The 22,909-nt window shown below is 38.3% G+C and overlaps 1 protein-coding gene and 1 pseudogene across 4 annotated transcripts in view; both read right to left on the bottom strand.

Moving 5' to 3' along the window:
• The window catches only part of RNF13 (ring finger protein 13), a 159,236-nt gene that overhangs the window by 115,505 nt on the left and 20,822 nt on the right, over window positions 1-22,909 (bottom strand). For 3 of the 4 annotated variants that reach the window (XM_058730196.1, XM_058730195.1, XM_058730198.1), the window contains exons 2-3: window positions 16,641-16,770; window positions 3,726-3,806 (exon numbers count right to left, since the gene is read on the bottom strand). In XM_058730196.1, the coding sequence (XP_058586179.1) occupies window positions 3,726-3,806; window positions 16,641-16,754 (195 nt within the window). In that variant the 5' untranslated portion in view covers window positions 16,755-16,770. Of the gene's footprint in view, window positions 1-3,725; window positions 3,807-16,640; window positions 16,771-22,723; window positions 22,801-22,909 lie in introns of all 4 variants that reach the window. The other variant, XM_058730197.1, reaches the window with a different exon arrangement.
• Window positions 18,876-22,033, bottom strand: LOC131512006 (mitochondrial carrier homolog 2-like; annotated as a pseudogene).

Below are 22,909 nucleotides of genomic sequence, written 5' to 3'. Positions count from 1 at the left end.
TTTCCATGCTTTCCTTCAGGCTCTCCTCCCCTTTACTCTCTCCACGCTTCTTTTCCAAGTGATTAACTGTCATGATGAAATAATTCTTCACTATTTTCCACATCTTAATGAGATGCTCTGTTCCCTGATAAAGTTAATAAATGAATGAGCAATCATTACCTTAGAAATTAATAGGAAAAGTTTTATTTTAAAAGCTCAAAATTCACTGAAGAAGTGCTCTTTTTGTACATTTGTGCATTTGAGAAATGTCTTTAGATTTTACAATTCCTATTTTGTGTATAAACTGGTATGGTTTTACTTCTTATTTTGATGTGTCATTTCCTTATTTATCCTTTGAAAAGAGAACTCTGACCTTTGTTTCAGTCTACAAATTGAAGGTGATATTGTGACAGTTAACAAGTTCCTGGGAGCTAGGAAGCCACGTATATTCAGCCTTAGCAAGACTTCTTCATTATCACAAAACTAGCCAGTGTTCTGGGAGGGAAAATAGAGTAAGTAGCTATTAAGCATCTTCCCTACACAGAAAGCAAAGGAGGCATCACAAATAAGGCATCCGAGCAACCACATTTCCTTGCAATGTTTGCATTTTCCTTCACTAGAGAAAAAACAAAATCTCTCTTCTAATCTCAAGCCTTTGTATTAAACAAAATCATTTCTTACAAAAGAATCTCGAAGTTAACCAGTAAATTTTCAAACAGTCTAGTTTGTGGGAAATTAACTAGTGATAACATAGGGTGCCAATTTAAGAATAATTATCAGGAGAAATAAATCATATGTCATATAAGGAAAACCCTTTATTTTGTACCTTTGTTCCCAATACCGGGAATGATACAGTCAAGGACAAATTTGCATTCCAAGACCTTCATCATCTAGGTCTTCTCATAACACGAAGAACATACACTAAGTACTAGATTACAATACCGTATACAATGATCATAGTATATGTAGCCCAAAAGGTAATATGCTGAAATTAAGATTTGCCATTGATAGCTATACTCAAAAAATCAGATGCTAGGCTTACTGATTAAGGCTTCCTTAAAGATAAATCTTGTTTTGAATTTTTTAGTAATCGTCATTATCTCCTCTACTTATGAAGTCACTTCTTAAAAGTATAGCAGTAAGAAACCTAGAAAAGTTTGATCCTTCTGAGACTGGCCTTCAATATGTAACTAAATTACTCCAACTGTATTGATAATAAACTGGAGTCTAGCAAGACAGCTTGCTAGCATGACAAATCAATACATAAAACCTTGACTATTCAACAATGCTCTAATAGTTGGTTATTCATATTCAAAAGATAAAAATAGAGGCCTATCTTACAGTACACCACCAAATAATTCTGGGTAAAGACCTCATGAGCATGGAGTGGAGAGCATGGGGAAACTTTATAAATTTTTGGAGTAACAGAAGAAGTCTAATGGGAACTATCAGTAATGAATTCTTAGTGAATGTCTAACTCTGGAGGCAGGATGTTTTGAGGTAAGACCACAGAGGCATACTGATGGGAGAAAAGGTGATGTGCTTTGGGGGTAAGTGGCTGCATCAATCCTTTATCAAGCCATTTTTACAAGGAGGTTCTGTGTTTTGTTCCTGACAATTTGGAAACTGCTTCTCCAGGATATGATACTCCGGACATCTTTAGCTAGAGTTGATTCCATTATAAAAATTAAGAAACCTTTCATATACACAAATGGTCATCACTTAAGAACTTCTTGAGTTCATAAATTTTGAACTAAAAAGCACCACATATTCAGAAAAAGATCTGAAGGTCTGTAAGATCACATAACACCCTGATGTTAACACTGAAGAGGGAAATGGGATTGATATGTATAGATGAGGAAGGGGTGATGGCAGGCTTTTCCTTTTTCCTCAATATACTTCTCTTCTGTTTAAATATTTTTACAGTAAGAAATAGTCCTACAATGCTGGGAGTTTGTTTTAATAACTTAAAATCTTCAAAAAACTAAAAACTAGGGGCGCCTGGGTGGCGCAGTCGGTTAAGCGTCCGACTTCGGCCAGGTCACGATCTCGCGGTCCGTGAGTTCGAGCCCCGCGTCGGGCTCTGGGCTGATGGCTCGGAGCCTGGAGCCTGGAGCCGATTCTGTGTCTCCCTCTCTCTCTGCCCCTCCCCCGTTCATGCTCTGTCTCTCTCTGTCCCAAAAATAAATAAAAAATGTTGAAAAAAAATTAAAAAAAAAAAAAAAAAAAAAAAAAAAAAACTAAAAACTAATATGCCCCTCCTAAAGGTGTCTGTCATCCTAAATGACAATAATAGTTTTATGGTACTTAAAAGTGGAATTTTAAGAGAGAACAACCTGAAAACATTCTGTGGTACATATATACACAATTTCATGTATTCTAACTTATATAACATAAAAGCCTCATATTATCTTGTAATGGGGAAGGACTTTCTAACCATAACCCCAGAGGTAGAAGGAAAGCATAGCAATTTTTAACTACATAAACAAAACTACTGAAACCTTAAAGTTAAAAGATGAAAGACAAACCAGAAAAAATGACCTAAAACACATATAGCAAATAATAGATTAATATTTCCAGTATATAAAGAATTCTTAGAAATCAGTAAGAATAGACATTTTGTTTGTTTGTTTTGAGAGAGAAAGAGAGAAAGGGGGAAGGGGCAGAGAGAGAGAGAAAGAGAATCCCAAGCAGGCTCCATAGTGCTGTCAGCGCCGTCTGATGCAGGGCTCAATCTCACAACTATGAGATCATGATCTGATCCGAAATCAAGAGTCAGATGCTTAACCAGCTGAGCCATCCAGGCGCCCCAGTAAGGATAGACATTTTAGTTTAAAAATGGGCAAAGAGCATTAACAGGGAATTCACTCTCTTATTCACATGCACGCATTCACACACACACACGCATACATACACCACACACACACACACACACACACACACACAGGGCAAAAGACATTAATATGTTCAATCTCATTAGATTTTTTTGTCAATTAACTAAAATTTGGTAATATTTAGTATTGAAGAGGGTATGGGGATAAAACACAGTATCAAACACTATTGGTGGGATTCTAAACTGTCCCAAACTTTCAAAAGGCAATCTGGAATATACAATAAAATTTTAAATGTGTTCCATAACAAAGCAATTCTACATTTGGAAATGTATCTTATGCAAATAAATAGACAAATACAAAAAAATGAAGACATTCACTATAGCACTGTTTATAATAGCAAAAACTGGACAACTTAAAAATCCACATGAAAAATTAAACAAATAAATGTTCAAAAATTCATAGTATTTCCTGATAATGCAAAACCTTCCAGCCACTGCAAATAAAAACATAGATCCTTCTCTAATACCATGAAATGATGTTCTAGATAGCAAATTAAGTCAAAAAGCCTGGAAACCAAGTAGCATGTTTCTATCAATGTTAAATACAGATTCATTATATAAGCAAACACTTACACAAATATATACACACACTTATATCTATAAACACACACACCCACCCACACTGGGCATATATCTTAGAAAACAGTTTAGAAATACATACCAAAATGTTAACAGTGGCTAGTTCCGAATGATTAAATTATCCAAAAAAGTGAATACTCTGAAACTTTACAATGAATATGTATGGGTTTTATGATAATAGTAAGAATATTTTCATTCTTTAAACAAATAATGAGCAACAAAAATCACCTTACTAAATACCTTGTGCTTTTACCATATATTACTATTTTCTTACCTTTAAACCTTCAGCTGGAAGTCTATAACCAAATCTTGCTGGAAGGTCATCAAATGTCTGAGATGCATTTTCAAAATTATACTAAATATAAAATTAAAAACAATCAAGTTACAACCAAGTTACACATAACACTAAAAACAAAAAGGTTATTTAAGTTGTCATTTCCACAATTTGATCCACTAACGCAGCTTAACACAATTAAATCAATTTTGTAAACATACATTCACTAAAATAGCAAGGAATATATACAATTTACTACATATACAACTGCATAAATTAGATTCTAATTTCACATAATTATTAAACAGCAGCAATTCTATAACATTAAACCACTCACTACCTCCTGAGTTTTTCCCACAATTTCCTAGCAAGGAATTTTCTTTATTTCTTTTTTTAATGTTTATTTATTTTTGACAGAGAGAGCAGGAGTGAAGGAGATGCAGAGACAGAGGAGGACAGAGGATCTGAAGCTGTCTTTCCCCTGACAGCAGAGCCCGATGTGGGGTTTGAACTCACAAACCATGAGATCATGACCTGAGCCAAAGTCAGACACTCAACTGACTGAGCTACCCAGGAGCCCCCACTCCCAGCAAGGAATTTTCTAAACAGATTATTTTCCTGCAAGAGTTCCATCTGACTTTCTCTAAAGGGTCTCATTTAATAGAAGATATATACAGGATATCTGGCTCTAGCTTACGAAAGATGCCTTTTCCCCAGAGAAAAAAGAAGCATCAAATCATTTTTAAGAAATTATCATTTTGGAGGAGTTAGAATGGCAGAGAAGTATAGGGACCTGGATTTCCCTCATCCCTCAAACACTGCTGTTTTGAGGTCAGAACACTTGGAGCACCCACGAAATCAGCATGCAAAGGGACACAAAAACCTCCACAGGTGGAGGGAGACAGCTTAGCAGAACTGAGATGCATGTATGTGAATTGGGGGAGATAAAACGGTGGCATAGACACAGAGTGGGGGAAACCCTTCTGTGGAGAGACAAAAGGGAAAGAAAAAGAGGCTGTGGAAGTCCGGTATTGGAAGTCCCTCTCCAGACCACAGATCAGGGAACAAGAAATAGGGAGAGTGCCAGTTTGCACTTCATAAACAGTCTTAGGAGCTGAAGACTGGAATTTTCAAAAGTGTGGGACTTTCTCTGGACTAGAGCCACTGCCATATGTGGGCACCGGGGGAGGAGGGGAGCCAGCCCCAGGCACGGTAGGATCTCAGGGGGCACTGGGAGAGAACAGTCCCCTTCCTCGAGTACTGTGGGAGGAGGATATGTTGCCCCTCCAAGGACAACAACCCTGCAGGTGCCAGCCAGAGGCCCTTTGTTGACTGGGCAGAGTGGCACTACCCCAGAACCAGGTTTGCACAAAGTGGGATCCTTTAAAACATCCGGTTTTGAATCCTGGCAGAGTGCCTAGGAGACATGAGGGGACTGTGGTGCAGGGCAAGCTGACTGCTGACACTGCTCTGTGGGCATTGCCTGAACAGCGTGGTTTGAGATACCCAGTGCAGGGATGAGAGACTGGGGTGTCGCCATTTTTCTCCCCATCACCAACACAGTGGGGCCTCAGAGAACAGGACAGCCACCCCCTGTGAAGGTGGGACCGCTTACACCAAACCCCGCCCCTCCATGCCAGGCAACAGCTTATCTACTTGAGCAGGACTGACACCGAGTGAACCAGACTGCCTCTCCTCCAGATCAGCACAGCCACCAGTCCCAGGCACCAACAGACAACTATCCTGCTGTTTTATGTGTTCTGGTCTTCTTTTTCCTCTTTTCTTCCCTTCTCTTCTTTTTTCCCTTCTTTTTCTTTCTACCCTCTTTTTTTTTCCCCCTTTGGAATCAGGCTCATAGTTTCTGATTTGATTTTTGGTCAATTCTTATTATACATATTTCTTTCTTTCATTCTTTCTTCTTTCTCTGTTCTGGTTTGTTGTTGTTGTTGTTGTTGTTGTTGTTGTTGTTTAATCAAGCAGTTTTACTCTACTCTCTTTACACCTTTTCTGTATCTCCTTCTTTATTTTTCCTCTCTCTCTGGATTAAGCCTTATAGTTAGTTTCTTTGATTCTCTGCCTGGCCTTTTTTTTTTTTTTTTTTTTTTTTAATCCACCCCTTTCATTTTCCTCTTTGTTTGGGATAAGGTTCACCAACCACCCCCCCCAACCTTTCCTTTTTTTCAAGGTTACTTCAATGAACAAATCAAAGCACACCTGGTAGAAGGTCCAAATGATCCACTACTAAGAGCAGTGGGATAGAGCAGCCAAATACACAACAACAGAGGGCTACCCAAAGTGCCAGGCCCTGGACAGGGTATGACTTCTTTTTAATATAGTAGTACTCGCAGGTGCAAGTCATACAACAAGCTATCAAAATGTAAACGACAAAATGACAAACCAGAAGAATTCTCCTCAAAAGAAATTTCAGGAAGAAATGACAGCCAGAGAATGCTCAAAACAGATATAAACAATATATCTGAACAAGAATTTAGAATAACAGTCATAAGACTAATAGTTAGCTGGGCTTGAAAAAAAGCATAGAGGACAGCTTAGAATCTATTGCTGCAGAGATCAAAGACCTAATAGTCATGATGAATTAAGAAATGCTGTAAATGAGATGCAAATAAACTAGATGCAGTAACAACAAGGATGGAAGAAGCAGAGGAGAGAATAGGTGAAATAGAAGATAAAATTCTAGAAAATGATGAAGCTGAAAAAAAGAGGGAAAGGAAATTACTAGACCATGAAGGGAGAATTAGAGCTCTAAGTGATTCAATGAAACAAAACAATATCCTCATCATAGGAGTTCCAGAAAAAGAGAGAGACAAAGGGGCGGAAGGTTTATCTGAACAAATTACAACAGAAATTCCCTAATCTGGGAAAGGAAACAGGTATCTAAGTCCAAGAGGCACAGAGAACTTCCTTCAAAATCAACAAAAACATGTCAAACCATGACATAGCAGAGTGAAACTGACAAAATGCAAAGAGAATTCTGAAAGCAGCTAGGGACAGACAGGCCTTAACCTACAAGGTAGACACATAAGGGTAGTAGCAGAGATGTCCACTGAAACTTGGCAGGCCAGAAGGGAGTGGCAGGAAATATTCAAAGTGCTGAAGAGGAGAAATATGCAGCCAAGAATCCTTTATCCAGCAAAGCTGTCATTCAGAATAGGAGAGATAAAGCCTTTCCCAGACAAACAAAAACTGAAGGAGTTCATGACCACTGAACCAGCCCTGCAGGAAATCCTAAGGGGGACTCTGTGAGTGTAAAGCAGCAAAAACTACAAAGGGCCAGAGACATCACCATATGCACAAAACCTATAGATAACACAATGACACTAAATTCATATCTTTCAATAATCACTTGAATGTAGATGGAATAAATAAATGACCCAGTCAAAAGACACAGGGTTTCAGAATGGATTAAAAAAACAAAAACAAAAACAAAAAATAAGATTCATCTATATGCTGCCTACAAGACTACAAGAGACGTATTTTACACCTGAGGACACCTGCAGATTGAAAGTGAGGGGATGGAGAACCATCTATCAGGCTATTGGATGGTGAAAGAAAGCCAGAGTAGCCATACTTATGTCAAACAAACTACATTTTACGACAAAGACTGTAAAAAGAGATGAAGAAGGGCATTATATCATAATTAAGGGATCTATCCATCAAGAAGAGCTAACGATTGTAAACGTTCATACCCACAATGCGAGAGCAACCAAATATATAAATCAATTAATCACAAACATAAATAAGTATATAGATAATAATATCATTATTATAGGGGACTTTAATATTTCACTTACAACAATGGACAGATCATCTAGGCAGAAAATCAATAAGGAAACAACAGCTCTGAATGATACTTTGGACCAGATGGACTTAACAGATACATTCAGAATTCTTTATACAAAACAGAACACACATTCTTCTTGAATGCACATGGAACATTCTCCAAAAGAGATCACATACTGGGTCACAAAACAGCCCTCAACAAATAAAAAAGGACTGAGATCATACCATGCGTATTTTCAGATCACAACTCTATGAAACTTGAAATAAACCACAAGAAAAAATTTGGAAAGCTCCCATATATAGGGAGGTTAAAGAACATCCTACTAAAGAATAAATGGGTCAACCAGGAAATTAAAGAAGAAATTTAAAAATATATGGAAGCAAATGAAAATGAAAACACGACAGTCCAAATCCTTTGGGATGCAGCAAAGGCAGTCCTAAGAGGAAAATATATTGCAATTCAGGCCTATCTCAAGAAGCAAGAAAGGTCCCAAATACATAACCTAACCTCAAATCTAAAGAAACTAGAAAGCCAACAGCAAAGAAAGCCCAAAGCCAGCAGAAGAAGAGAAATTAATAAAGATTAGAGCAGAAATAAACAATATAGAATCAAAAACAAACAAACAAACAAAAAAAAAACAACAACCCAGGAGAACAGATCAATGAATCTAAGAGCTGGTTTTCTGAAAGAATAAACAAAATTGATAACCCCCTCGCCAGACTTCTCAAAAAGGAGACAGAGGACCAAAAGAGATAAAATCATGAATGAAAGAGAAGAGATCACAACCAACACCACAGAAATACAATTATTACAGAATACTACGAAAAATTATATGCCAACAAACTGGACAATCTGGAAGAAATGGACAAATTCCTAGACACCCATACCCTACCAAAACTCAAAAGGGAATAAATAGTAAATTTGAACAAATGCATAACCAGTGAAGAAATTGAATTGCTTATCAAAAGCAGGGGAATTCTACCAGAAATTTAAAGCAGAGTTAATACATATTCTTCTCAAGCTTTTGCAAAAAAATAGAAATGGAAGGAAAGCTTCCAGACACATTCTATGAAGCCAGCATTACCTTGATTCCCAAACCAGACAAAGACCCCACTAAAAAACAGAATTACAGGCCAATATCCCTGACAAACATAGATGCAAAAATTCTCAACAAGATACTAGCAAATCAAATTCAACAGTGTATTAAAAGAATTATTCATCACAATCAAGTGGGATTCATTCCTGGGCTGTGGGGCTGGTTCAGTATTCACATATCAATCAACATGATACATCACATTAATACAAGAAAGGACAAGAACCACATGATCCTGTCAATATATGTAGAAAAAGCATTTGACAAAATACAGCATCCTTTCTTAACAAAAACCCTCAAGAAAGTCAGGATAGAAGGAACATACCTTAACATCATAAAAGCCATATATGAAAGGCCCATAGCTAATATCATCCTCAACGGGGAAAAACTGAGAGCTACCCCCTTAGATCAAGAACACGACAGGGATGTCCACTCTCACCACTGCTGTTTAATAGTGTTGGAAGTCCCACCTCAGCAATCAGACAGTAAAATGAAATAAAAGGCATCCAAATTGGCAAAGAAGTCAAACTTTTACTCTTCGCAGATGACATGATACTCTACATGGAAAACCCAAGACTCCACCAAAAAAACTGTTAGAACTGATACATGAATTCAGCGAAGTCATAGAATATAAAATCAATATACAGAAATCGGTTGTATTTCTTTACACCAAGAATGAAACAACAGAAAAAGATATCAAGGAATCGACCCCTTTTACAGTTGCACCAAGAACCATAAAATACTTAGGAATAAACCTAATCAAAGAGGTAAAAGATCTGTAAAAGATCCACATGTTTTCACTCATATGTGGAATTTGAGAAACTTAACAGAAGACCATAGGGGAAGGGAAGGAAAAGTAAGACACAAACAGAGAGGGAGGCAAACTATAAGAGACTTTTAAATACAGAGAACTAAGGATTGATGGGGGTGGGGGGTGGGGGGTTGGGGGACTAGAAAAATGGGTTTTGGGCATTGAGGAGGGCACTTGTCGGGATGAGCACTGGGTGCTGTACGTAAGTGATGAATCATGGGAATCTACTCCTGAAACCAAGACTACACTATATGTTAGCTAATTTGACAATTAAAAAAAAATTTGCCTACCCTTATAGGTATAGGTTCCTACACTACAATATTTATTAGTTCTCTACCACAACAGAGAAAAACAAAGCAAGGTTTCTCTATAATTGCAGAAGATAATAGTAATGATGATTGTTAAATGAGTTTGTTGTATTATTTAAGAATGTTGAATCTGCTATAGAGAAAACCACAGAAACAAGGAAGATAGATGAAACTAGGCAAAGATAGTAAACAAGTAACTTTTGAAACACAAGCAATGCTTACCTGATGTATTAGAAGTTAAGACAGCTTTCTGTAAACAGTAGGCCAAAAATAGAAAAAAAAAAAAAAAACAGAACACATTGTTTTGAATATAGGTAAAAAAGATGGAACAAAGTGAGATTGTTATGTATAGACAGCAAAGGACAGTGCGAAAGGATCAAGCAAAACTTTATTGTGAATTTATTTATTTATTTATTTATTGAGAGAGCGTGCACACACTCGCAAGCAGGCGAGGAGGCAGAGGAGGGGGGGGAGAGGGAGAGGGAGAGGGAGAGGGAGGGAGAGAGGGAGAGGGAGGGAGGGGGGGAGAGAGAGAGAGAGAGGGAGAGAGAGAGAAGCAGGATCCATGCTCAGAGTGCCGAGGCCAATGCAGGGTTCGATCACACAACTCTGGGATCATAATCTGAGACGAAATCCAGAGTCAGATGCTAAACTGAGCCACTTAGGTGCCCCAGATCAAGCCAACTTTAAATGTTCACAAAGCATGGATTAGGTCACAAATGCAGACTGAGAGCTTTGCTCAATCAGTCATTGGTGATCCCCATTCTAGCCTAATGTGTCGTCTGCCAGAGACATGCAGAAAAACAGTTCTGTGGGTAAGAACAAGTTATAGCTATGTTCAGATGTAAATATCTCAAGTCTCTTCAATAAAGCAAACAAATTTTGGATCTGAACACCTTCCATCTGTCAATTCCCCTTGCTCACCCTCAACTCAGGTCCTGGTGACCACACCGTCACCAGAGAAAGTTGACGTAGCATAAAGACAGACTGGGTATGCTAATAACGGTTAATACAGGATTTGAGCTGTGTGGTTCTCGCATTTCGCTTGAATCTTATCCTGAGGGTCTTAACGTACCCATCTTCTACCTGTACTTCTCGTTGTATGTTTGTAGTTAATTCAATAAAATGTGTGATTCAAACATCTGTATTTGGTCACTGAACCTATCCATTACCGCTGGGATAGTCAGCCTGGCAGTATACTTGGAAGCCAACACTGTTTCAGGGTAATTTCCTACTGTAACAAGAATTCATATTTGCAGAGTGCTCTATGGTTCACAAAGCGCTTTACAGTCACAAAGGGCTTTTATATCCATTACCACCATGTATCTTTTAATCTCTTAAGAAACCTCTCTTCAATTGATTTAAGTGTTGAACTTGAGAAAGTCACTTAACTCTTCCAAGACCAAAGACACTACTGTAAAATAAAGAAATTGATCTACATCAATATAGATAGACCAAAGAAAAAACACAAATGTGTGCAAGTAGTACTGTTTTGAAAAATGTACTTTTAAATTCAGGAAAGGAAAATCTACAACTGCAGTAAGCTTTTTATCTTATCACTTCCTATTATTAAGGAGTTTCACTCTTTTGGCTAAAATTTCAGAAATAAAATGTCTAGCTTGATGGGACTTGGAATAAGTTTGGTCATTGAGTGAGATCCGTTTTGAAATTCATTTGACTTTCCTTAACAGCAAAATAAGGATTGTCCCACACTGCCTCTTATACTCACATTGTTTAAAAAGAAAACAATATTTCTATCATGAACAAAACAAAAACATCTTTAGCACAAAAGTGCTTTACTTTAGTATTGGAGGGTGGACTGCTGCTCATGAAATTAAAAAATGCTCACTGTGGGGGTGCCTGGGTGTGGCTCAGTCAGTTAAGTGTCTGACACTTCATTTCGGCTCAGGTCATGATCTTGTGGTTCATGAGATCAAGGCCCGAGTCAGGCTCTGAGCTAACACTGCAGAGCCTGCTTCAGATTCTCTCTCTCCCTCTTTCTCTGCCCCTCCCCTCCTTGTGTGCATGCATGTGCACTCGCATACTCTTTCTCTCTCTCTCGCTCTCTCTCACAATATAAATAAATAAACATTAAAAAAAAAAAAAGAACGCTCACTGTTAAAATTGAAGAAAATAAAGTTACTCCTCTCTGGAATTCCATCCCCAGTTACTGCCATTTATTAGTTTGAATCCACTTCTTTCAAAAAAATCTTTTCCTTAACCAATTCTTTCCTTCAACAGCAGGCTTAACAGATTTAATTCAATTTAAAAAGTTACAAATGTTAACAATTATTGAGCATTTAGGAGATCATGTTAAACACCTAACAGGTGTTCCTTTATTTAATCCTTAAAAAATCCTTATAGGGGCGCCTGGGTGGCTTAGTCGGTTAAGCGGCCAACTTCGGCTCAGGTCATGATCTCACAGTCCGTGAGTTCAAGCCCCGCGTCGGGCTCTGTGCTGACAGCTCAGAGCCTGGGGCCCGCTTCAGATTCTGTGTCTCCCTCTCTCTCTCTGACCCTCCCTCGTTCATGCTTTGTCTCTCTCTGTCTCAAAAATAAATAAACATTAAAAAAAAAAAAAAAGAAAAAAAAATCCTTATAAAGTAGGCCACTATTTTACCATCCTCATTTTACAGATTGGCCACAAAATGTTAACAAAAATTTGTTCTAGGGACACCTGGGTGGCTTAGTTGGTTGAGTGTCTGACTCTTGATTTGAGCTGGGGCATGATCCCAGGGTCATGGGATCAAGCATGCCACTGAGCGTGGAGCCTACTTTAGATTCTTTCTCTCTCTCCCTCTGATTCTCTCTACCGCTCATGCTTTCATTCTCTCTTAAAAAATAAAATAAAATTTAATTTAAACAAAAGAAAAGAACTTGCTCTAGTAAATTAGAAGAACCAGGATTCTCACCCAGGCAATTAGGTCCCAGAGTGCTGGCTCTTAACTCAGTGCCCCACACTGTGTCTCATACAGTCTCATTTCATAAGTAAATGGAGACTTAAGAGATATGAAGCTATTTGTCCAAGGTCATGCGACTACAGAGCGGCAGAACTGGATTTCAATTCAGTTTTCAAATCTGTTGCAGGAGCTCTTAACAACCATGCTATATAATCTGATCCATTCAGACCACTAACCACTGGATGCTTCTCTCTTACTCTGCCTACTGACCTTCACAACTACCTACCAAGAAGTAAATTCTCTCTGACAAATAAATCCCTACAACAGAATCAAAAGGTAGACTGGGAGTAAACCAAAATCGGCTTGTTTGACTCTCTCTGAAACCACATTAAGATAGGTACTACTTTTCAGTAAGATCATGGCACAGCTCAAAGCTAACAAGTCACTTGTAGCCTATATACCTGAGAATAGTCCACATCGATCTGGTTATCTCTAAAGTGTAATGCCTCTGCCAAATCTAAAGCTCCATGTTTCTAGACACAAACCTACATAATTCATAACGTCACATTTCATTTTGGGTCAAAGAAGAGAGATATGATAAAAGATGATGAAGATGAATTGCTAACAGAAATAATAATCATTTAAAGTATCAGGGTGCCTAGGTGGCTCAGTCGATTACGTGTCTGACTCCTGATTTTGGCTCAGGTCATGATCTCACGGTTCATGAGATGGAGTCCCACATCAGGCTCTGCCCTGTTAGTGCAAAGCCTGCTTGGGATTCTCTGTCTCTCTCTCTCTCTCTCTCTCTCTCTCTCCCTCTCCCTCTCGCTCTCCCCCTTCCCCACCCACAAGCGCACACCCACTCTCTCTCAAATAAACTTTAAAAAATCAAGTCCCAAGGAATGTTATTAAAAGAAAATATGAAAAAATTAAATCTCCAAGGAAAGTTAGTAATCACTTCAAACATTTATCGAATTCCTACTACATATTACTCTCACTCGGCACCAGAAACAAAGTATAGTAAGACACAGTTCTGCCTTCCAGGTACTCACAATCTAGGGGACTTACTGAGTAGTCAGCAACACACTATAGTAGCATCTCCATATTCTCTTAGAACTCTAACGAGCTGGACAAATACTGTTGTCAGGGAAGTAACAAATGGTAGAATTCAACCACCAAAAATAAAATCATCTGAATTTTATCTTTTCAAAAGGAGCATACTAATACCAGCCCAAAATGGACCAATCTGATGTCCAACTTCTTTAAATCTCCACTCAGATTTCACGATGCTCTTATTCACGTAAAAGGAAAAGCTAACATTTTCTTGCTCTTGACTCATTTCCTTTCGATGCTTGTGTTACTGATCTAGTTCCTCTGCCTTGATATTTAGTTCCTCTTTTTACTAGTTACTGCCTTCACAATCTACTCCCCTCCAGCTATTTCTGCATGGTCAGACTTCTATCCTTTGGTGTCAGCATAATGACCAGATTTAAGTCCCATTCTGATGGTTCCTTCCCTAGATGATATCAACATACATTTCACATTTACCTGCCTGAAACACACGGAATACTGCTGGCAAGCACTAATTGTTCTTCTATACCTAATATTTTATTGTGTCTCTCATTAACAAAAAAGCAAACACCTTGGGCTGTCTCATATACTGCTCGAGAAAGTGAGTGAAGGATGAGGAGAATGATTATATAATGAAGATAAAAAAGATAAAGCATTTACTGTGTGTCTGATACTGTTCTAAGTAGTTTACCTTATCTAATCATCATTACAACATACCAGTTTACAAATAAAGAAACAGAAGCACTTACAGTGGCTAAATAATTTGATTAAGAACACACAGCTGGTTAAGTTCCCAGAGCAGTCCACTGAAGCTCCTTTAACCCATCACATAGCTAAACCATAAAATAACAATCCACTTCAGGTAAAAAGGAAAGAAGGAAGTTAAAGGAGTGGCAGATATTACAAAAAACAGAGGAAGGGGAGGGGAGAATATAAAAGAAATCAAAGGAGAAAAGCCAGACATGGAGAACTTCATTCCCTATCAGTCCATAAATCTTCTACTTCACTTCAAAAGTCATCCCAAGACTATTCCAAGGACTCTGGGGACCAAGTTAGAGGGAAATTTGCATATCAATGGACTCCTAGTCCTTCAAGGTTCCACTTCTACTCCATCTAGACTATTCCAGAAAAATCTAATCAACCAGTTCCTTACTAAAGAGGGTAACAGTGAGAAATCTCATAGGGATTTGAGTTGCTATGCTTCAAAAGTTGGGACACAGAAACCAGTCTGGCTCTCCCAAATTCCACAATGATCCTCAACACTTCCACAAGTACCACAGTATACAGAAACATGGCTGAGCACCACATCAAGCTTCGGTCAGCAACAATTCTGGCCCTTCTGCTTCTAGAGTGACCTAATGTCATTAAGCAAATCACTTGCACCTAGAAATTTAAAATAATAAATCTTTAGCATAGCACCTAGAGTATAGATGTGTAGACATACATATATACATACACACACAGTTAGTTCTTTTTCTGGCTTCAAAGAAATGAGAAACAGGAAATATATACACTTCCCAGTGCAGAGGACAGTAAAACAACCTAGAAAGAAATACTAAGGTTTTGAAGAGCAATCTTCTTTTCTAAAAACTTTTCTATCTACCATCAAAGATCAGATCATTCTGCTTCCCTTCTCATTAATATTAATCTGAGGTTGAAATTTCCTATAAGCATCTTATATAATTTTTAAAAATATCAAGGGGTGCCTGGGTGGCTCAGTCAGTTAAGTGTCTGACTTTGGCTCAGGTCATGAACTCACGGTTCGTAAGTTCGAGCCCTGTGTCAGGCTCTGTGCTGACAGCTCAAAGCCTGGAGCCTGCTTCAGATTGTGTGTCCATCTCTCTCTGCCCTCCCTCGCTCACATTCTGTCTGTCTGTCTCTCTCTCTCAAAAATAAACAAAATTTAAAAAAATGCTTTTTAATATTGGGGCACCGGGGTGGCTCAGTTGGTTAAGCATCTAACTTTGGCTAAGGTCATGATTTCATGGTCCTTGAGTTCAAGCCCCGCATCAGGCTCAGTGCTGACAGCTCGGGGCCTGGAGCCTGCTTCAGATACCGTGTCTCTGTCTCTCTCTCTCTCTGCCCCTCCCTGACTCAGGCTCTGTCTCTCAAAAATAAATAAACATTAAAAAAAGTGATGTTATCAGGGGCGCCTGGGTGGCTCTGTCGGCTAAGCATCGGACTCTTGATTTTGGCTCAGGTCATGATCTCACAGTTTGTGAGTTTCAGCCCCATGCTGGGCTCTGCACTCACACTGTAGAGCCTGCTTGGGATTCTCTCACCCTATCTCAAAAATAAATAAATAAACATTTAATTTTAAAAAATTAAAAAATAATTTAAAAATTAAAAAAATATTGTTATCAAAGTCATTAGAGCTATGCTAATTACCAAGAAAAACAGTAAGATTCTATACAAACACACAACATGTAGATTCATGTGTGCAAGAGCACTCTTGAAAATGCACACACTCTATGGGGCGCCTGGGTGGCTCAGTCGGTTAAGCGTCCGACTTCAGCTCAGGTCACGATCTCGCGGTCCGTGAGTTCGAGCCCCGCGGCAGGCTCTGGGCTGATGGCTCAGAGCCTGGAGCCTGCTTCCGATTCTGTGTCTCCCTCTCTCTCTGCCCCTCCCCCATTCATGCTCTGTCTCTCTCTGTCCCAAAAATAAATAAACGTTAAAAAAAAAAATTAAAAAAAAAAAAAAAGAAAATGCACACACTCTCAAGAGCAACATTTATCAAGTACTTACTGTATGTGAGATTTTATGTTAGATATTAAGCAATAAAAACATGAGTAAAGCCCTCCACTTCCAAGTAAAAACCATGTGTACGTGCCTGTATGTTCATAGGTAAACATCTTACCATTTAGGACTTCTTAAAAGCTCTTCTTTAAGGGATGTTTTTAAACATGAATAAATCTTACTGTACTTACTGCTAAAATGTCTGCTTCTACAGGTAGTAGGTTTAAGAATGCAAAGAGCTGGACAGTCAAAATGGTATAGACTTGTGTGGCTGACAGCATGAGCATCCCGATGGAGAGCAGCATCTTGCTGTAAAATCACCTGGAAGATAAGCAAATAAGTAACGATGAGCTCTGGTACTTGGTCCCTGAAAACAAATCACTTAATATGTTAATTCCTGATGTCCAAAAAAATCTTACAAATGTGTTAACATTAAAATTAAACATATTTCAAAAGCATAAGAATTTAGACAGATTTGGACATTTAAGTACACACCCAAAGTTAGTCAATAACCACATAACTCATGGTAACTAAGTTCTGTGTTTTAACCACTAAACAAATATCCTTCCATGGTTCTCAGTATGTAGTACGGCTTGTCTACTAATTCAGTTAGGAAGGGAACTAGATTTCAATGAATATAATGACTAAAAACCACAAAAAAATCCCTTTGCTTTACAATTTTTACAATTTTATTTTTTTAATGTCTATTAAAAAAAATGTGCAGGAGAGGGACAGAGAAAGGAGAGAGAGAGAATCCCAAGCAGGCTCCACCCTGTAAGCACAGAGTCCAACATGGGACCCAAACCCAGGAACCATGAGACTATGACTGGAGCCAAAATCAAGAGTCAGACACTCGGGGCGCCTGGGTGGCGCAGTCGGTTAAGCGTCCGACTTCAGCCAGGTCACGATCTCGCGGTCCGTGAGTTTGAGCCCCGCGTCAGGCTCTGGGCTGATGGCTCGGAGCCTGGAGCCTGTTTCCGATTCTGTGTCTCCCTCTCTCTGCACCTCCCCTGTTCATGCTCTGTCTCTCTCTGTCCCAAAATAAATAAAAAACGTTGAAAAAAAAAAAAATTTAAAAAAAAAAAAAAAGAGTCAGACACTCAACTGACCGAGCCACCCAGGCACACCTACAATTTTAAAGAATTTTTATAATTATTTAAATATAACTAATAATTTCACATGCAAATTAACTTTTTATTTATTCTTGCATATTGCACCCACTTTAGAGAATATAAGAGAAAAACCAGCCATATATTATAAATACGCTTTGCTCTGTCCCTCCTAACGATGTATGTACCTTTTTCCCTCTACATCCTAATGGCAATAGTGCAGCTACCTTTTCCAACTTCACCCAATTTTCTATGAGTCCTTAGCTATCTTGCAGCAAAAAGATACCATTAAAGGACTAAACAATAACCAAGTAATAAGATTAAAATTCTCTTGGTAGGCCTCAACGATCAGTAGAACATATTTTTTTAAAGGTGAGAACAAAGTTTGCAAAGACAAGGGCCTTTATTTTTATTTTATTTTTATTTGAGACAGAGAGAGAGAAAGAGAGAGGCAGAGAGACAGAATCTTAAGCAGGCTCCGCACTCAGCACGGAGCCTCATGAGGGACTCAATCCCATGACCCTGAGATCATGACCTGAGCCGAAACCAAGAATCAGATGCTCAATTGACTGAGCACCCCAGAGACAAGGGCCTTAATAATGAATTATTTCAGTAAATGCCACTAACTCAAGTAATACTAATTTTGATGATGATTACTGTTGATAAGGCTCTATATCAACAATGTGACTCTTTGACACACACTGAAAGAGAAATGCCTCTGAACAATTTTTGAACTACCTTCTTACAAAACCATTAAGATCAAAGAAGAAATGAAGTTGGAAACATGTCAAATGTATAGATCTGTTCCACAGAGACAAAGAGTGGATTAGGGATTGCCTGGGGGGCTGCAGGTAGGAGCCAAGGGAACTTGGTGGGCAGTAGGAATGGGGAATGACTGCCCATGGGTATGGGGTTTCTTTTAGGGGTGAAGAAAATTTTCTAAAATTAGATTATGGTGATTGTTACACAACTCCATAAATATACTAAAAATCACTGTGCTGTTCACTTTATTTTGTGTGTGTGTGCTGTTCACTTTAAATGGGTAAATCTTATGGTATGTTAATTATATGTCAATAAAGCTTTTTTAAAAATGTATAGATTTGGGGGTGCTGGGGTGGCTCAGTCGGTTGAGCATCCGACTCTTGATTTTGACTCAGTTCATGACCCCAGGCTCATGGGATCGGGCCCCAAGTTGGGCTTTGTCCCTATGCTCCTCTACCCTGCTTGTGTGTTCTCTCTCTCTCTCTCTCTCTCTCTCTGTCTCTGTGTCTCTCTTTCTCTCAAAAAAAAAAAAAAAAAAAGTATAGATTTGTTGCTATTAGTTTCTTAGGAAATACATGTTATAATATACCTTTGTGCAGAAAAGAGTTAACATAGCAGGCCTGAGGCTGCTATCATTAGAAAGACCTGCTTGCAGAATTGGCCCTTCTTATTTCAGGAAGGTTCCCATCATTTCCTGATAAGAACGTCTCATTGTGTCTGAACTCTGCAAATAATGTGGTTATGTTGAAAACACATTTTCTTTCTGATAATCTGAAATTTTGAATGCTAGGTAGAGGGTACTTACAAGGACAGTCCCCAATAGAAACCCTGAGCACTGAATCACTGAACAGTGCCCAATATAAACCCTGGGTACTGAGCATTTCACATGTGTTGTCATAACTTAGCGCTGAGGAATTAAGTATATCCTGCGTGACTCCATTGATAAAGGACTCTTAAAAGCTTGTATCTAGTTTTCTCTGGACTTTACCCCACGAAAAATATCTTTAAACATTTGGAAACTAAACAACACAATTCTAAATAATCCATGGACTAAAGAAAAAGCCTCAAGAAAAATGTAAAAAAATGCATTGAATTGAATGAAAATGAAAATACAACATATTAAAGTTTGTGGGACACAGCTGAAGCAGCGCTGAGAGAAAATTTATAGCATTGAATGCATACATTCGTAAAAGAGGAAAGGATTCATTTTGATAATCTAAGCTTCCATCTCAAGAACTTCAGAGAAGAACAAAATATACTCAAAAGAAGCAAAAAGAAATAAATAATAAAGATAAATCCACACTGTAAAGGCCAACTGAAAGTAACACCGATATTCAAGTTGATGTTCAAAAGGTTAACCCTATGCTTAACACAGGTACTCAAGGACTTCAAACCAATGCTCAAGGCACAATAGCCACTGGACTGTTTCCTTCTTTTACTCTGGATATGAGACAGCAGAGACAGAGGGGAGGGGGAACATGTACGTGTGTATTTAATAATAGGCAGTGGGTTTGGTTACACTTCTTTTTGCTTTTATTACGTTTTGAAAAATAACACGTTCTGGAGTTTTTATTGTCTCTCTTTACAAAACTAGCCCTTATTGATTGTTGAAAATGTGCAAAAAATTTAAATCACTCATAATCACCAAATTAAGGAATAACTAGCATCCATATTTTGGTGTGTAACCTTCCATTCTTTTAGTGATATGTACATTCAAATATATATTTAGCAAAACTGGGAATATACTATATGTGCACATTGTTTTGTTAACTGTAATCTTTTCACTTCATATATTGTGAATATTTTCCTAATTCATTAACTGTACTTGAAAAAATTAAAAATTTCAAACCCTGTACCATAGCATCCCCTGGAGAACCAAGCAGCTAGCAGTCCAGGAAACCCTCTGGGGCTTCCACACTTTTCAAAAATTTTTCCAAGATCAAATGACTATTTAAAAAGCAGCCACACTGTATACAAATCAACATTCTCTCCCATTACTCCGTGCATCTGGGACTATAGAAATGTCACTGTTGGGGCGCCTGGGTGGCTCAGTTGGTTAAGCATCCAACTTCGGCTCCGGTCATGACCTCACGGCTCGTGAGTTCAAGCCCGGCATCAGGCTCTGTGCTGACAGCTCAGAGCCTGGAGCCTGCTTCATGTTCTGTGTCTCCCTCTCTCTTTGCCCCTCTCCCGCTCATGCTGTCTCTCTCTGTCTCTCAAAAATAAAAAATAAACATTAAAAAAAAAAAAGTCCCTTTAAAAAAAAAAAAAAAGAAAGAAAGAAATGTCACTGTCCCTGCCCCACATCTTCAAATTGACAGTCTCAGGTTACAACAATAAGTCTTCCTACAGGGGACCATCCGGAAAAAACAAGCTATTTCCTCAGCTCATATTTCTGTCTTTTTGTAGCATCACCAGCACTCTATCCAAGAAGTATATATTGGGGAGTAGGAAGGATACCCACCAGCTAGTGCACAGTTGTTGACAGCCACAAGATTAAAGACAAGCACAGAGGGATAGGTCAATATACTGGCAAAAAAATCCTGTGACAGCTTGGGAATAACTCTTCATTTCACTCCTGGTGGAAACTCCACTGTCCAGTGCATAGCTATTGATGAGGTAGGCCAGTGAGTTACAGAGCCACAAATAAGTGATATCACCTAGGAGACAAGGAATAAGACCTGCAAAAGTCCTAGGATGCCCTCTTTGCAATAGATGGTTACTATGGAGTCACGAAGTCCATAGTACTTGGATTTTCTACCAATGAATTGTTCCATAAATCTCAGACTAATCGTATGGAAGGTGTGATGAGGGTAGCAGCAGAATGAGCCACCATCTTTCGAGTTGTCTCCTTGATAAAGTGGTTGGAGGGTGTGACTTCTTTCTGTACATTTACAGGGCCTAAATAGTCAACCTTGTCACATTCCTGGTAACGCTGCAAAATTTTACCATGGACCACAGTTCCAAGGACTCCTGAACAGTCTTGGAGCTAAGCCTGTGAAAAACCTACACTTCCCATGGATGTTTGCAATGTGCTGAGCATAGCAAAACAGACCAGGAAGCCGACGTACTTGCCAACCAAAAATATTTCATCCTACTATTGGAGAAAGAGGCTCATATCCTACATGAGCAACTGGGACAAGATGGTGAGGCCAGAGCCCAGGAGCACCTGACTGGCCCCATCCACCATCATGGTACCTGAGGACATTTTTTTAAAATTATATTTCATACACTGGGTTTCCTGAGGACATTTCATACACTGGGTTTCCTGAGGGTACCTGAGGACATTTTTTTTTAATTGTATTTCATACACTGGGTTTCCACACATGACTTTGTTTATACAAAATGAGAACTACTGGTTTAAAACAATATATAATGACCACATGACATTCCATGTGAATGCACTATAATGGATTTAATGGAATGCACTCTAATGGATCAAACAGAATCTCTATTGTTAGAAAAATTTTTGACTATTATAAACTCTACAATAAATACTCTTGTAGTTAAACTCCATAGGCACACTCTTATTTTTTTTAGATTAAAGTCACAGAAGTGAGTAGTAGTATTCTAACTGTGGTAAGAAATAGGAGATCCAGTATTTGATAGACGTAGGTTTATGCTGAGGCACTGACACATACGAACAGTGTGATTTTGAGACAAAATGACTAAGTTGCTTCATCTGTAAAAGGAGAATTATTTAGGACTTAAAAGGAGAATTATTTAAGACTTAAAAGGACAACTCTGTGGAATAAACATAAAAACGCATATAAGGACTTAACAGCAGTGGAATACAGGAGGAAGAGAGTTTTTGGGTGGTGCTGCCAATAGACAAAACAGGAAATACCAAAGGAGAACTACAGTTAGTGGAGGTGAGCACAACTGGGGCTGTTTTTTTTCCATTAATGTTTGTGAAATATTCTGGTGGGCATGTAAACAGAATGCAATAAATAGAAGTCAGGAGCTCTACCCAAGGCACAGAGAGATGTAGTATCATCAACAAATATGTGATAACTAAAGTGATTTTAACGCAAAAGTGAAAATCAAGAAGAGGGCTAAAGAAAACTCTAAACAGTATATAAATTTAAGGGTCAAGAGAAAGGGAAAACAAAGAAAGAGACTGATTTCACAAAAGTTAAGAAAGAAAAGAATGTTGAAATGAATGTGGGGGGAAGGAAGGCAATCAACAGAAGTAAATGTTGAAGAAGTGGCAAACAGTCTAAAATTTTCAGAGTCTGTCCAACTAAACATTTTTATTTCCCTGTAGTCCCACAAGTACCCTTGCTCTGATCAACTCACAATTTCAAAAAATGCACTCTGCTGTCACCAGCTCTATATCTTGTGATATACATATCATCTATAACAATCATGTGTTAGCCAGAAATTAAAATACAATCATCTACCTTCAAAGGAAAATTCAGGAGAAAATGATGAATCCTATGATATTATATGCAAATTTTTGTTTAAATATATGCAGTTTCTGTAAAAAAAGATCCATAGTTATTAACACACATTTTCAAAAAAAAAAAATCACACACACAAAAAAATAATCACAAAAATCTCCAAGAAATCTTCTGGAGAGAAAGGTT

Source organism: Neofelis nebulosa, chromosome 5 (assembly GCF_028018385.1).
Source record: "Neofelis nebulosa isolate mNeoNeb1 chromosome 5, mNeoNeb1.pri, whole genome shotgun sequence".
Classification (NCBI taxonomy): Eukaryota; Metazoa; Chordata; class Mammalia; order Carnivora; family Felidae; genus Neofelis; species Neofelis nebulosa.
The sequence above is the reverse complement of the archived record's forward strand: the minus strand, read 5'-3'. Positions and strand labels throughout refer to the sequence as shown.